Source organism: Crocuta crocuta, unplaced genomic scaffold, assembly GCF_008692635.1.
Source record: "Crocuta crocuta isolate KB4526 unplaced genomic scaffold, BGI_CrCroc_1.0 scaffold580, whole genome shotgun sequence".
Taxonomy (NCBI): Eukaryota; Metazoa; Chordata; class Mammalia; order Carnivora; family Hyaenidae; genus Crocuta; species Crocuta crocuta.
The window spans coordinates 3,531,566-3,548,627 of record NW_027527940.1 but is presented as its reverse complement, the minus strand read 5'-3'; the positions used below and the strand labels follow the sequence as shown (position 1 = coordinate 3,548,627).

At 47.4% G+C, this 17,062-nt stretch overlaps 1 protein-coding gene across 1 annotated transcript in view; it reads right to left on the bottom strand.

Moving 5' to 3' along the window:
- Positions 1-17,062, bottom strand: part of EPHB1 (EPH receptor B1) — a 405,640-nt gene that overhangs the window by 68,488 nt on the left and 320,090 nt on the right. Inside the window, exons 8-10 of the mRNA XM_077752332.1 lie at positions 16,016-16,124; positions 15,119-15,183; positions 4,158-4,280 (exon numbers count right to left, since the gene is read on the bottom strand). Of these exons, the coding sequence (XP_077608458.1) occupies positions 4,158-4,280; positions 15,119-15,183; positions 16,016-16,124 (297 nt within the window). The remainder of the gene's footprint in view (positions 1-4,157; positions 4,281-15,118; positions 15,184-16,015; positions 16,125-17,062) is intronic.

The window sequence follows — 17,062 nt, the reverse complement described above, 5'->3', positions numbered from 1 at the left end:
AACTCATGAACTGTGAGATCATGACCTGACCTGACCTGACCTGAAACCAAGAGTCGGATGCTTAACGGCTGAGCCTCCCAGGTGCCCCTTATGATCCCTTTGTACAACTTCCTCAACAACTTGAGAAGAAACTTGGGCCGTTGCTGCAATTCTTCAGCCTCACAGTTTCTAGACTTTATTGGCCTTCCCTCACATGCACAACTGCCACCCTCTCACCCTCCAGCGCCTGGCAGCCTTCCTCAGCCTTCATCTCCCTTCAACGGCTTTAATTTGATGCCCCTCATTTCTGGCCACAAGCTCCCTGTCACGTCCCCCCATCAGCTCCATTCACCATGTTTGGATACATTCTGGCTTAGATCCATTTAGTTACTCGAGCACAGCTTTCCTGACCACCTCCATCCCAGCAGCAGTCCTCTCAAACCCTCTCCATGTTTCCAAGCAGAGCCCCATCCGGTCTCCACACCTCTGAGGCCTCACCCACCCCTCCCCGTCGCCTCCTTACAGTTCAGTCCAAACATAGCATCTATCAGATTCACCGCCCCGGAATCTCATTCCTATCCCCTCACTGGCTCCGATACCTATAAGACATCACCATGTTCTACAGGATAAAATCCATACCATAGCCTCTGGATCTCTGGTCTCAGCCTCATTCTCCAGACTCGGTGCTTGCTACTTACCCTCAGGAAATGCCTCCCTGTTAGCCTTCTCCCCTCCATGTTCTCAGGAAGTGCCACACAGGGTATCAGCCCACGCAAAGCCTTCATATCGTCAAGGGTCCCTAAGGTCTTGGATTAGGCATCTTCCTTGGATTCTCTCCTGTCATCAAGCCTCCACCTCCAAGACTATGTGTCCTCTGGGCCCCTCATCTGAGCTGTCAATCACCTCCTCTCCTTTCATGGGGTGGCACTGTGTGTGTGCTAGACAATAACCGCTACCGGGCAAGGACTGTTAGGCACCAGTGTATTCTCCGGCATCCACCATGGTCCCAGGCACAGAATCAGTGTTCAATGAATTAGAATCTTCTTGAACTCTAAACGTAATCCCTCCTGAAATGACCATAAGCCTCTCCTCTGGTTCTATACTCAGCAGGCAGAGGTGGGCTCCTCTGTATCCTCTCTGAAATAACCTTGCACACTTTGGAAGGCTGGGGTGTGCCAGTAGGTGTTCAACTACTAGCTCTCCAGAAAGCAAAGAAATGAAGAAACAAATACCTCCCATTGGTAGCATTTGCCAATTCCTACTATGTAAATATTCCCACCGTGGCTGATGTTAACCTACCAACATGTGTCACTGAACATGGGGCTGGAGAGAGACATACACAATTGGCTCTTGTGAGCTGGCGCCAGCTAGCTCCCGCATCCTGCAGCTACAAGGTCGGATTCATTTCTCTTAAATCATACAATTTTCCTCTTTGGCCACTGTCTCATTCTCTAATGAGTTTCACAAAAATTTGCTTTTTCTACTGTTTTCATCCTCAAAAGCTCAGGCCAAAGGTTATCTCCTTTGTGAAGCCTTCCTGATGCCTGCACCCACTCCCAGAACAAGGAGTTGAACACAGCTCCCGGGCAGCCCAACACTCTGCGCAGGCCTGTCTTGTGTGAAACAGGGAACACATTACTGGCCTATCTCCTGCTATGATTGTCAGACCTCTGAAGGGGGGCAGGGTTGCTGTCTGTCCATCTCCAGAACCCTACATCCAGCATGCAAGAAGTAGTATTCAATAAGAGCTTGTCGAGGGAGGGAGGGAAGGAGTCCACCAGTAAAGGAAGGACAAATGGCTTCTGAGTCTTCTTTTCATGTTTCTTTACCATTTTGCAACCCAGTTTTTGCCCCGTGCTCCCAATCAGCCAGGAGGCGAAGAGGAATATTGCCAATAACACTGTATAAATATTACCTTAGAACATTCTTTTCTTTTTAACTTGACCTTCACACCAGCTCTTTTAGCACAAAGTGAAGCCAGTCTCCGTGAGGCAGGGTGTGGGAGAAGCAAGCGTGGAGACAGAGGAGAAAAAGAGCTGGGGTGTGAGGACTGATTCCAGCTAGTAGCATCTTCTGTTAAAACTGCATCGAGTTACACATAGTGAATTAATATCTGCAGGGATTAGCTCCGGAAGTTCTGAATCAGGAGGAGATGAGCGTCTGGTAGAGGGTGGTCAGTGGCGGACCGGGCACAAGTCTACCCCGTGCAGCTGGGCATCTCATAAACTGCTAAATGTATCGATCCCTCCCCATTACCACGCGAGCCACAGAGAGGGCTGACCTTCTCAGAGCAGGATGCACAAACACAGCAACAGCAGCACAGGCTCTACAAAAATGGAAAGTGAAGGATGGAGCAGGGCCATCGATTGTCCCTTTATAGGCATCCAGCAGTTGGTGAGCTCACCCCAAATTGTCTCTCCCTGGCAGGGTCATAAAGTGAGAAGGCTCTTTACTCTTCCCCTGACAAAGGCAGGAGGGGGCTGACACGTGCTCTCTGGGGTGAAACACATTGCTTGAAGCATATGACATAAATAACAACATTAAAATCACTAGCACCATTACCACATGACATAACAACAATTAATAATGTGGGCAAACGGGCGCGGGACTGAAAGCAGGCCTCTCCAACACTCTTTCGAGTTCACTGGAGAAATCTGAGCCCCTAGAAGTAATCCAATTTATCTGGTATCCAGCCTTCCAAGGCATGATCCTTAAATATGTCAGCATCTAAAGAGGAAGAGAAAATTATCTGCACAGAAGTGAAAGTTGTGGTTCAGTAACATATTTAATGAAAGTCAATGGGAAAAAATGCACAGACTCGTGTGGATCAGATTATGGCTAGCCGGCTGGAACTCCTGAGGGGTCAGTGAGAGAAGAAAGCTGTGTCCTGACAGGGACAGTCCCAGCAGCCACCACAGAGATGCCATGAAGGTGGAGCTCTTTAAGAGGGAGTCCAGAGCATGAAAATGGTAGTCTAATGGAGCAAGCTTTCAAACGTGACTTCCAATTTCACAGATGCCTTTTTGACCCCTCAGTGCATTAAGAGAGGCAGTGAATGGAAGGATAGTGACTTTCCCCCTAAAGATAATATATGAAGTGGCTGTCTGTAGGACTTTGACCAAGCATATTTTATCGAGTTAAAATGTCACAGGGAGAGGCAACTCCATGGCTCTCCAAATACTGATATGAATGAAACATTCCTAAACACAGGACTAAAAAGAAGACTACAGCATATGAGTGAAGAGAGCTCAAACAACGGCCAATAAGAACGGAAGACGAAGAAAAGATAAAGGACATTGCGGAAGAAAATGAAAGTAGGAAAGAGGACACAGAGCAAACACATCTTTTAAGACGATTCAAAACAGATGACAAAGGAGCCAGTAAAGAAATTACTTATAAAGTGATGATATTTGGGGATATTTTACTCATTCACATTAATAAGGTTGGGTCCATCGCCAAACTGACTCAACTACTGATCCATTAAGGAAAGATGAAAATTCTAAATCAGTCTTTGGGTAGGATCTCCTGAGAGCATCTCAGGCAATTAGTTCTCTCCTGGGCTGGATTGCTATTCCAACACAGTGAGATGGATGAGAGCATGCATATTTCTTGGAAGTGAAACTTGCTTGGGTTACTGTTCATGTCATAGATCTTTTGTAGGAAATACAGTCATGGGTGGGTTTTCTTCTGGAAAGAGTGGTCCCTCTTCACTTCAGTTCATCATGGTCTGCCTCCAAATGCGTGTGTGTAGGAATAGGAGAACTAAAAGTTTGGGGAGAAATCCTGATCCAGAGCCATGGAGATATTGTGAGTGAGTGAGACCCTCTGTCCAGCTTCTAAACATTTCTGTTTCTTTCAAAGTCATCTCAGCTGTGTACCCTGGCTCTCTCTCTTTTGGTGCATTTGGTGGTCCATTTCCGGAGCTGAGTATGAATCTTTCAAAACTACAGCTAACTTCTCTGCAACTCCAATCAAGCCTGGCCACCGTGATCAAGGTCCCCCAAAGATCCCTAGACACACATTAGAGATGGTTCAGACTCATCTTCTGGGGAGAGAAATGTCAGAAACTCTTCTCCCAATGGGATGAGTTTTTATGCTGAAAGAGAACACCTAGAATGGTGGGAAGAAGGCGTCTGGACACCAAGAGAACAGAAACGAGGGGGAGGGGAGAGCCATACCTGCTCCGATGACCTCTTCGATTTTCACAAAAGATACATCAATCTCCTTGGCAAACTCCCGGACAGCTTCGTTGGGGTCCTCATAAGTGAAGGGGTCAATGTAGATCTTCATCCCTGGGGAGCCTTATTAGAGGAGATAAGCAGGGTTAACATCCCAAAGAGGACACGGTGGTAAGTCCTGGCTGCTGTCCCCAGCAGTAAGGGTACAGTTGAGGGGGGCGTCCCCCCTACATACCAGACTGCCTCTCTTTGCCTTACTGGGCCTTCCCATCTCCCTTCCCTCTGGGCCACACTAGCTTGGTTTTCTGTCCTCTACTTCTCCCCCATATTTTCTTCTCTTTTAGAGCTCTTGATGAAATGTGGAGCAGATTACTTATAAGTGACAGATCAGGACCAGCTCCCACACTGAGCGCTCACAGAAGGCAAAGAAACTGATTGATGCCAACCAAATGCATTAGCAGAAGAGTGGTGGTAAAATGGTAGGGTAGATATCAATATTTATCAACCTGACAACTTTTCTGAGTGGTGGCCACCTTTAAGGTTATAACTGATGGCTGTGGCCACGGCTGGAAGAGGGATGAGGATGGATTAAAATAAAAGAAGAAGAAGGAGAAATTGCTATTAGAACCACCTCAAGACAGAAGTGTCAAGACAGAATACCAGAAGAGAAAATGTGAAGATAAAAGCTTAGAAAACACTGATAGAGAAAAGAGCAAAGTCTACATAGAAAAAAATGAGGTGGAACGAAAGAAAAATGGTAATGAATGCCTGTGCCTTCAGACACACTGAAGTATGAAAAACGAAACGGTGAATGAGAAGTACAAAGAGGAATATAGACTCTGTCACTGATGTTTACACTGGCAAGATAAATAGGCGTGCATGGGGACGAAACAGAGAATTGTCACTGCGGAAAAAATACACTCAAAAGTGAAGGAGAGGGGGAAAAAAGGCAACGGAACCCAAGAAACAAACGGATTCATGCACAATGTAATTTTCAACATGTCTGATGGGTCCTAAGGCCAAATATAGAAACTGCTATCTTGGTGCTGGTGTGTTGAGTAGGACAAGGCCTGGACAGCTAAGCGACACAGTCCGGCATGGCATTCTTGTGAAGAGTGGGTGTTCTCTCTGCCTGCCACCACTGTCACTGAAGCATCAGGTCAGCAGGGCAGGCAGGTCTGGAAAAGCAGGCATGCCAAGCACCCGTGGCTGGGACCCAAGGCTGAGGCAGCTCTCCAGGGTCCCTGAGCATCGTGCCCCCCCACCGCAGCTCATCTCTGCTGACTCTCAGCCCTACACTCAGGGTCCAGTTTTGACATTTTTCACCCAGAGAATCCTGATGAGTCTACAGTTCCCCCAAGTTCATGCTGCTTTGGTCACAATTCAGGCAAGGATTCAAAGTGCTAGTGACAGTCCAGAGGGAGAAGGAAGATGCAGCAGAGAAATGAAGGGGGATTTGTTTTTTAAGTCAGAGCCAGATACCATGCCCAGAAGAACCGCTCTTCTGGAAAGATGGGTTACTCCCAGTCATTAAATAAAACCACTCCTAGCATGTTAGATGGGTTGCTTTAGGAGGGTCAACACCATTCTAGAATGTTCCTTGGAAACTTGAGAATGACAACATGGACTTTGGAATCTGCCCACTGAAATTTGGACAAAGCATATAGAGAGATCCTCACCTTTATATGGAATGTTCTGATCCCTGGGGAATGTGGGTGGGGGTGGTGAGGTGGGGAGGCAGGGAGAGAGAGAGAGAGAGAGAGCGAGCACGCGCACGTGTGAGGCCAGTGTTCTACTTTGTTAATAATGGAGTAAAAGGAAAATAGAGGTGGGGGTTCACCTCTTTCTCATTTAGTATGACAAACAAGTGAAGAGCAAAAATGATTGAAACCAGACTGACAGGGTCTAAGGAAGTCAGATCAGCATCTTCAGGTGGTCATACTTTGGGTTCCTCCAGAAGCAACCCTTGAGAAAGGGCTCTGAAAGCCACATGGCTTCTCTGATAGGTCAGTGGGGACGTAAAATCGGGCAAGGAAGGCAGCCTATAAAAAGTGTGTTCTCAAGCCACTTCCCACAGTGGGTAGCTAAAGCACCAACTGGGAGTTGGTGTGGGTGATCTCACGCTTCCACCCTGGATGGAAGGAGCCATGGTATAAACACACAGGTTCCCACCAGCCTTCAGTGGGGGCTGACTGGCCTGCTGCACAGGTGGGCAGGGAGGCTCCATGGCCAGAGAGGGTTTAGGCGAAGAAACGGAGATGCTATGGGTGGAAGCTGGCCAGTGTGAACTGAAGGGCAGGAGGTGAGACAACAGACTCACTCAGAATGCAAAGTGGACAGCAGGTCAGTGTCAACAACCTGCGACTTTCCCCGAATCCTGAATCCTGTGCTACGCTGAGAGGAGAGGAGGCCAGGAGCCCAGACAGACGCTGGGGCCTATAGGTGAGGACAGAACCCCAAAGCCTCTTACTAGCCTGGCATAAAACAGCAAATCCACATACCCCTCTTAGAACAGTGTTCTCCTCTGCAAGTGGAGGAAACAGCACATCCCTCCCATGATGACTGTGGTATTAAAGAACATACCTAGCAAATGACATACCTAGCACAGTGCCTGAGGTACACAGGGAGGGCTCAGACTGACGTTCTCATGATTATTATCAGTAAATGGTTCCAGGAAGTGTTCGGGGAGGTAGGAAGAGGAAGGTGGGGTGGGCGGTGGAGGATGTAAGGCACTTAGAGTTATATTAGTTACTTTAAGAATAACTACCTCGTTATTTTAGATCAAGGGCTTTTAAGTGATGTATGCTAAGCTCTCCTACAGGAACTCTTCCACAAAGACTAATTAAACAATCTAGAAATGTGCAGTAATGAACAGTTTGCAAGTACAGACATCTATAAGGATGAATGAGAAAGGATACGGAGTTAATGAGCTTTACAGATATTAGCCCCCATCAGTTCTGGGAAGGACCTACTCCCAGAGGGGAAGGGCTCATGTCCTGATGGTGCTAGCATTCTTTCAGGCCAGTAATACGCAACTAGATGCACCAACGTGGGAGAAAGTTCATACTTCAATGATGGGTGCAATTAACTCACAAGGAGAGGTTTGCTACCTTGTAGAATTAGGAAATGTGTATGTGGGGGTCGGGGGGCAGCAAGTGCTCGTGATGTCACTGCTAGACTGGGGTCTGAGGTTCTGATTGTCACTGAAGCCCTTGACAAAAAGTTGAGGAAGCTGCATGGAGGAGCCTGGGAGGGGTGATGCAACGTCACTGGGAAGTTCTGCATACAGGAATGAGTACTTGTTTTCTTTGAACTTGAAGACACCACTGTTATATTGTGGAAGGGAAACTGAAAACAAAAGCCTATCATCAAATGGCTTAGGCTCCAGTGCTTTTCCTCTGATGAGGGTCTGAGAGGGCTGACCTAGCGGAGGGTCCTGGCCTAACTCCTCGGGTGGGGCAGGGATCCAGTGTTGGAAACCAGGAGGGTGATTTGACTGAGCACGTGCACATAATGGCTTCCATGCATTTACCTCAGCCTGGAATAACACATGTCTGCAGACCTCTCTCGGGCATTACCGCTAGGCTTTCTCAGGGCCCCGAAGATGATGAGAAAAAAAAAAATGCCTTTAGCTAGGCAGAACAGGTCATTTGTCTTGTGGCTCATTTTGTGTTTCTGCATAAATCCTGCATCAGCCTGTTCCTGCTCCCACTTGCCAGTGAGCAGTTTTTAATTATCAGGAAAATGGTATTTAGTGCAATGAATCACCAGACAGTGAAAGAGGAATTCAAGTCAGCTGCAGAGCCAGGCACAGCCAAACATTTGGAGATGAGGCTCAGAAATTGTTCTCAGATTATGACTGTTGGGGAAATATTATCACTGGTAGTAATAGTAATATCAGATGCAATATAGCTCATAACGTAAGGTATTTTATAATGCCTTATACAGTGTTTCACATTATTATTGCAAATATTATATAATTACAATATTTTACAGTTACCAATTATTTTCTCATTTTTAACATAGGTGACGTATACCTTTGACACAAAAGTAGTATGTAAAGATCTAAACTTCTGATTCCTAGTGCCTTGAGAAAGAAAAAGAATCTTCAATTTTATGTTCTTCTAATTCACTAGTTTCTATTAAAGAACTAATTTGCAGTTATGTTTGTTCTTTGACCTCAAAACCCATTTATACTATGGCCGTGGGTTGCAGCCTGGACTGCCTCAAGCTTTAAAAGACCATAGTTCTAGGAGATTAGCCAAATCTTACCCACAAACCAATGCTTTAGGCACTTAAGCCTGGGGAAAAATGACTTAGCCACTATCCAGAGCCTTCTTGCATGGCACAGAGAAGTGCTCGAAGCAGAAGAAACTCCTGGCCATTATTAGAGACCCTACATCAGTAAGTCAGGCTGGAACAAAGTCTGGGGGTGCTGGCAGATGTGTGGGGTGTATCTAAAGAGTCAGACCTTCTTGCAAGTGCCAAGGTCTCAGGGTGGAAAAAGAGGCCTAGAAAGGGATAGTTCTAAATGGTGTGTGACACTGAGGATTAACAGCTGAAGGAGAAGATGGAACGCTGCTCTTCAGGCTTCTCATGCACTTGGAAAATACAAAATCGGTGCCATGAACATCTTGGGGAGTGGGACAGCAAGAGAGCCTGGGAGGCTTCAGGGGTTCCAGGAAGGGCCCAGTACCTCCTGCTGGCTGAGGATTCCTGGAATCCCACAGTATGGCTCTGGAGAGGTAGTGAATTGCGTTGTTTGCAGTCACTGATATCCTGTGTCCTAGCACGTTTGATGGAGCCATGGGAAAGGGGGAAGTGTGCTTCCTTGTTCCCCATTCTGGATCCAAGGCAGACTTTGTCATCTTGGTGACTCACCTAAATTTGGTCCAGACATCTAAGCACAAGAGTGAAGCAATTTAGGGATCTGCACATAAAATCCAGTCCTTGGGAGGACTTCATCCAATCCTCTCCCTCAGTACATTGATCACCCCTCATTTTTCTCAACCTTGACAGGACACCCAGATGGCACTGTTCTAGTGACTATGGGAGCTACAGGAAAAGCAAAGTTCATGAGGTTCTTCAAATGATGTAGATATGAAATAACTGGGAAACAGTGCTGGAGAGTCTAAAGTCAGGAGCCCACACCTGGAAATGAGCTATAAATGCTGCAAAAAACAGAGAAGGTAGAGGGCTATGGATGTCAGTGTTCAAGGTTAGAATCCTAAAAGGACAGGTCACATGGTCATGCACTGGAGAAGGAGAGGCCTGGAGTATCTAAGGCAAAGCTCAGAGAGAAGCGAGGAGAGTGTGACCAGCTTATGTATAGTGATAAGGGGGGACTGAGGTGGGAGAGCACTGAGGTACTACATTGGAGGGCCTTAACTTTCAAACAAAGGCATTAAGAGGGATGCCGTCATACACACAGAGCTGATAACTCTTCCATGAGCTAGGAAGGGATGCGCTGAGAGCAAGGCACCAAGCAATTCCTTTGGCTGGCAGGCTGCAAAGTTCACATGTATGTCATGGGGAAGGGGCTGGAGGCTGAGAAACAGCTCTGAGGTTGTTGCAATAATTAAGGTGCAAGATACAGAGTTTTCAACCAGAGTGCTGCAATGAGAAGAACAGAAGAGGCAAGAGAAATCTCTAAGGAAGGATTCATAGCACTTGGTGAGCAATTAAAGATGGATAAATAAAGAGGGACAAGAAGAATCCAAATCACTGCCAAGACCTCTGGAATAAAGAGGTGCTGTCAACCAGGTAATGGACTTTGGGAAAGGAAGCCCAGCATCAGGGAAGTTTGAGCATGTTCTTTGACAGTATGAATGCACAGATAAAATACGCAAGTGTCTGGAAGTCAGAACTCAGAATAGAAATAGAGCTGGAAGTCTAAATCTGGAGTTGTGGATATAGGAGGCACATGAGTGGTGGTTGAAGCTGTTGAGTGATGGGCAGTTTCTTGGGGTAAACCTACCAGGAAAGCTTGATGGGAAGTAGAAGCAGTGTGCTCCACCTGCTTCTGAAGGTCATGACCAGGGCAATAGATAAGCTGCTTTTTTCCAGGAAGGAGCAGAGGTTCTGGGTGCCTGGCCAGGTTTGAAGAAGAATCAGAGAAGAGCCCTGTGGGAGGCACTGAGCCTCAGTGGAAAAGCCATGGATCTGAGGAGGATCTTCCTTCTACTTTCTACATGGAAGTTTTCACCACATATTTAGGTTTGTTCTTAAAACCACAGTAATTGCCTACTATACCTCTAGGAGAAGGAAAGTCAACCACAGGCTACTTGCTCCCAAGGAAAGTACTTCAGGAAAAAGAGTTTCATACCTCCCTGCTTCCTGACCTCAATGACCAGCACTGGCAGGTCTTTCCAGGCAAGGCCCGCAGGTTCTGGGCGACTGAAGTCTTGCTGGGAACCCAAAGTTGACAGCCACAGAGTTGCTCACTGGATTTACTTGACATTTAATAAACACCCATTGAAAACTCAGCCACCTTTTGCCCCTGGGGGTCTTTCCTCCTCTCCTCATAGGCCCTCACTGACTCATGATCCGATACTAGCGTTCCTGTTACCTCCAGAAGAGGCAGCCAAAGTATCCAGCCTGTCTCCTCCTCCAGAGGGTCCACCTGACCTTCACCCTGGTACCCAAAGTGATTTCCAGTGGTATGGATGGATGCTGGTCCTCTGTAGTTTGGAAACACTTCTACCACCCAGAGTCGGGAAAGCTGGGTGCGGAATCTTGGAGCGAGGTATGTTTCTGGGTCTAATCTAGTCCAGGCTCCCACCTAGAGCAGCAGTTCACTCTACAACATCCTTTACTGATACTACCTAGCCTGTGCTTGAACGCTATCAAGAACAGAGAGCTTACGTCCCCACAAAGCAGCCTGGCTCTGTGTTGGACAGCTCCAGTCTGGGCGAGGGTATTCTACACTGAATCAACATCTGCCTACTTTGATCTTTCACTAGATGGTTCCACTTAACCTCATGAAGCACAACAATACCATCTCCCCTCCTTTGCCATGAATGCATCATGCCTGATCCCTGCCCATGTTTCTCCAGCACTGAAAGGGTGTTTCCAAGTCGCTGAGGGAAGAGATCAGGACTTGGCCCTTTAAACAGGCAGGCTGCTGATCTGGGGACCAGAGAGTCAGGCAGACATGAGTTTAAAAGCTTATTTTGTAAATCACTAATTCCAGGATTCTGGACAGGGTACTTGTCCTCTCTGAGGCTATTTCTTCACATGCAAAATCAACCTCATGGGACAATTATGAGGATTAAATGAGTTAATACAGGTAAAGTGTCTACATTATTTTTTACTATTGTTTTGCATCCATAAAAGTGCTTGGATTTTTACTCCACTATACATCACTCATATTAAGTATGTGGTAAACTAAATATCTACACATTTTTCACACAAATGAATAGCAAGTCAGGTCTCCTTTTTGTGCTGCCTTATTTTTGCTTAAACCCAAACACCAGATTCTAGATTTATCCCTCTAACATTTCATCTTGCAGATTTCAAATTAGTATGCAAAGCTGTTGGATAGTTCTGAATTTTGATTGTTTTATACGGTGTTAGTTATGCTCTCCAACTGTTACCTACAAACTTGATAAGCATCCCTAGGCTTCCACCTGACTCACGAATTTAAAAAAACAACCAAACGAATAAGAGACTGAATTGGACAAGGGCTAGAATAAAGCTGGTGACTTCCTTCCTGGCTGACAGGAGTCACTAACTCATGTTCTTCAGGTATGAAGACAAGGTCTGTACTCACTCTACAATCCTTTCCTCTAGGAGAGCATCAAATATTTTTGCCAAAAAAGAAATTCCCTACATATGCAATTCTTGTTGAAATTACTAAATGTATAACCCTACGAGATGAGGGGAAGTCCTCATGCTTTTTTTTCTTAATAATCTTCTGTGGTCCCCAGTGATCACTGAATTCAGTTGTAGATGCACAGAACCCATTTACTTTGGTCTCTACAAGCATTTGGCAGGGATCAAGTTCACACTCCTGTTCTGTAATCTAAGTGCTCTGTCCTCTTGCCCTAGGTGGAAATTAGGGCTTCTGCTGGTCTTTGGGCACGTAACCTATTTGTTTTTGCTTTTCTCAAGGCTTAAGAATAGATCTGTGATTATATCTGCAGTTACCTGTACCACGGAGATGGTTGTGTTAGGGTTGCTTTCTGAAAGCCCTTGACCCCTTACCAAGCTCTTTTCTTCCTCTCTCCCCACCCCTACACACCTCACCCAACTCAGAAATCAGTGAGACCTCAGCCACTATCGGGCATGTGGTTATGTAAGCCACATCAATACCCAGTAGCGCTTCCCAAATGTAGAATCAACTGGAACTTTTCTGATTCTCAACCCTACCCTGGCCTACCTGGATCATCCTATCCAGGCAATTTTTAGTCAGCCAGCAAGCACCTTCTGATATCTGGCTCACAGAAATCACGGGAACACACCACCTGTCTGCCTCTTCTGGGACACGGGAAACCCACAGTCCCCACCCACCCATCCTTGAACATGAACCACAGGCTTCCAGGCCCCTTCTCCAAGCATCCAGCACCACACCCAGTAGATTCTTTTCCCAACTCGCCTTTCCCAAATCCAACCTCCTCTTTACATGCTCATATGCTGTGCTCCATGCTTGGAGGAGGGCATAAACCAGTGCCCTAGAGAGCATGCTGTTTTCTCAAAGTGAACAGCTCTGCCATGTCTTCACAAGCTAGAAAAGGTATTCCATCTGCAAAGATTTCAGTTATTTCTCCTTCAGCCTTTCCATCAGCTTGAAAGGAGAGTCTGGGAGGGCAGAAACCTCCGGCCTCTCTATGAGACACCCTATTCCCTGCCCATGGGGAAGAGAGGAGGGACTGTCTTGGGCACTGATGAATACAGCTGGGGAGCTGCTGCAGGCTTTCTGTCACTCCTTGGACAGGAAGTCCTCAGAGCTGCAGCTGCTGGCCACACCCCACAGTGCTGTGCATGCATGTGGATGGTCCAGGTATAGTTATGTGCACACAGTCTTCTCAGACATAACTGATCTTTCTGTCTCCTGCAGTGGGACCCAGAGTGGGGACGAACAAACCACCAACCAGGACACTTGGAATCAGTCCTCACCCGATTTGCCCCTGCTCCACCAGGTACCCTGAGCCTCCTCAAGATGGTAAAAGCATGGGCTCTATAGCCAGACTTAACTGCCACATAGGAGCCACGTGACCTGGGGAAGTTGCTTAATCTTCCTAGGTTAATGCCAACCTACTAAGCAGTTGCCAAGGTGAGATGAGTTGAAGTGAGCTACCAGAATAAAGCTCCCGATTCGTGCTAAAGAGAGGCCTTTCATAACTAAATACTCCTCCCCCTTCCCTGTCTTGGGCCAGACACGTTCTCCATCAGGGCCAGGAGCGTTCTCTTCTGCTGTAAGTGTGCTGAGCCTTCCCCCAGCTCTCCAGTCCTTCGGCTGTGATTCTCCAACAGTAATAACTTAGGTCAGAGTGATGGATGTGCACGGGAGGAAAGCACTAATGCAGTTCAATGCATGAGACTATGAACTTAGGGAACCAGGTAGCAAAGAGGTGCCAGGTTTCAGGGACTGGATAAAAAGAACAGTTATGAATAGGGGAAAGGACACTTATAAGAGGTGAGCTGAATTAAAAAGAAGACAGACTTCTAAAGCAGCCAAGGGTCCTGGCTCTGGTCCACCCTGAATGCTGGGGACAGCAACTGTGCAGCTTGTCAGCACTGTGTGCTTAGCTGTCCCCACTGGCTGCTGCAGGGCCACTATTGCTGCAGACTGTGTCCTGGTTCTCTGTGGGCAAGTCTCAGTGTCTCTGAGCCCACTCTGAGCTGTCACCTCCCTCCCAGCTATGATTGCCTGGGAATAGCAGCCAGCTACCAGGGGCCTGGTCCTCTACAAACCCTTGGCAGTTTCTTGGTCTTGGGTTGAAAGACTCCAGAGAACAAAGCCATATCTGCAGGGCGGCCTTTGTACAGTCCCAGTTAGCACTGGCTGTGCCGGAAGGCAAACGCCTCTGAGCTGCTGGGCGAAGGTCCTGGCCTCACTTTTCTGCCTTGGGTTTAGAGAAGGGAGGAGTTTGGTCCATGAAAACTTTTGCCCACTGAAGGCATGCTGAGTGTGTGTGTGTGTGCGCGCGCGCGCACGACAGGGCACAGTGCAGAGTACTGGGATGGGTTTCTGGTGGGGCATCTGTGGAATTTAAAAGGAGTTCTTTAGCAAGACAACATGTCCCGAGGATCAAAGTTTTCTGGAGGTAGAGAGGTGGCCTAAGTGACCTTTTTTAAGATTCTGCAATGTTGCAATTACACAGATAAAAGAATAGTTTTGGCTAGGACTTTACACTGTACATTGGTAAGGAGAAATTTTAGTTATAAAAATACTACGTATACATTGTTTTAAAAAAAGATATGGGTACGATAATGAGTGAGAAAAACTTTCAAAGGCACTGCTTAAAAGAAAACACTTGGGAGATATCCCAACACTCTGGCCTCTTGGGCTCTGCTATCTTTTTAATTCCCTACATTCATGTTCTCTGGCTTATCTGTGAATTTGGTTAACACATTCCCCAGCCGCTCAATTGGATAAGATAAGGCATAAGATGTTAATAGAGAACCCTCCATCTTTTCCCACTGAGTCTGATTTCAGGATTCATTGACTTGCTAAACCCAATCTTCACCACCACCCCCCCCCCCAACATTCTGTGTCCTATACAGGCTTATCAATGTGGGAGATAATCTACCCACCAGATGTCCAATGAGTGCCCACAGTGGGCAGAGTGCAGATGGGGCGGGCAGCCTGTGGCCCTGGAGACCTGCAGAGAGAGGACGCTTCTGGGGCACTGGGGACCGGAAGGGGGCTTGTCGTTGGGACTGGCTGGTCTGGCTGTCAGGAGCACTCGAAGCACTCACCTGCTCTACCAGGCAGCGGGCATGTGCTTTCTACTCACCTCTGCCGGTGCTGTAATGCTGCAGCTTATCGCTGTACACAGCCTCTTTGCTGTAAGCCCGTTTCCTGTGGATGCGAGGGAGAGGAGCCCTTTTAGGTGGAGTGCACCCCCACTGCTCTGCTCCAGGAGCATCCCCCCACCCCAGTTCCTTTGTCTCGATGGGGGCTCTCTTGGCCATCTCCTGGGACTGGGAACTGGGCTGCTCCCACTTTAACATTTAGCTCCTATCCTGCGTCCTGGCCTGACCACCTCCATGGGCAGCTGGGTCTGCTTTCAAGTCAAGGTTCTTCAGAGACCAGGCAGGGCCGTGGGTCCCCGTCAGAGCCTGGGGAGAGGTTCTCAGGACACCCATCAATATGCGGGCTGTACCGCGGACCTGCTCCGGAAAAGCAAACCACAGTGCTTTCCGCAGCAGAATCTGAGCTAACCCCCAAAGGCAGTAGCAACAGTATTAAAAAGTCGCCAGGTCTCAGGGCCCGCCCTTGTGCAGAACTTGGAGTTCCTGTTTTCCTCCTCAGCTCCCCTCCTGCCTGCCCACCTTGTGCCCTCTGCTGAGGGCCTTGGCTCTCTGACCCCAGGATGGGCTGTGGTACACGGTGTGATGCTAACCACCACTCTGATGGTGAGGAGGACTCAAAGGAGGTTTGAAGATGGATGCTGTTTACCCATCACCTTGCCCAGTGCTTATGGAGGATTTTATCCCAGGACAGAGAAAACAAAACATCTGGCAAATTCTGGCTGCCTGTAGATTGAGATGGGAGGAGGACCATGAGCTTGACAGCATGGCTGTGTATGGTCAGGCCCCATACAGTCTGCGTGGCCTGGGAGGGGCCTGCATGCAGAAAGGGGCCTCCTGGGTCCAAGGTGAGCAGGTGGGAGTGGAAGTAGAGGGCCTACCTGCTGCAGACGATGGAGATGGCCACCAGCGACACCACGAATACAACCCCGGCTGCTGCCGAGCCAGCAATCAGTGGCAGCTGCTCCCTCAGCTCGGATTTGTAGTCATCTAGGTGAAAAAGGGGCATTAGAGTCCTTCCTGTGTGCTCTTTGCATACAGCTGGGACTCAATGCATGATGCTAAAGACATTATAAATATATATGTGTGTGTATATGTATATACGTATGTATGTATGTATATGGAGACACCAAGTTCCGTGCTTCAGAGCTGGAAGACCAACTAAAACTAAAAATGATCTTCCTAGTGACAAATAAGAACAACTAAAAGCAAATGACAGTAACAATACAAACAAAACAGCAGTGACAGAGAGAAGCTCAGAATTAAATGCTGATGACATGAGTCCCCACAGCAGAGGTGACGCCAATCTACATCCCCTTGTTGGGAAGGTCTCTCAAACGATGGTCAGTCATGCTAGGGATAAGTCTAAGGGAAAGAAGAAAAACCACTGCTGAAGGACCTTTGAAAACACACAGGTGTTGAAACACAGCACAGCATACAGATTCTCTGAGCAGATATTTAAAGGACATCGGCAGCTGGGCAGCAGGTGCTACACCAGGAGCTGTGGAGGATGAAGACACACCGGAGAAGTGGCCTGGCGCTCCAAAGTTCCCACTCAAGAGGAACAGCATCAAGGCTTCCGCCGAGGTTAGAACCGTGCTATATTACACAGGTGAAAAGGAAGCCCCTGAGTCACAGAGGTGAACAGAGCTCCTCTAAACCCTGGCTTTACCACATGTGAGCTCTGTGATCTTGGACAAAGTCTTTAGTCTCTTTGACCCTCAGATTCCTTTCTGCTAAAATAAATAATAATAAATCAAATTATGTGAGGCACCTTTTGCAATGTCCGTATGATCATGGGTGCCCCAAATCCTAATACTCTTTTCCTTAATCCATAGAAAACACTTGGCCTAGCTGGCTATTACTATTATTATTATTGTGGTTATTTCCTCACTTGGCATCAAGGAGTGAGGCATATGGAGATCAAG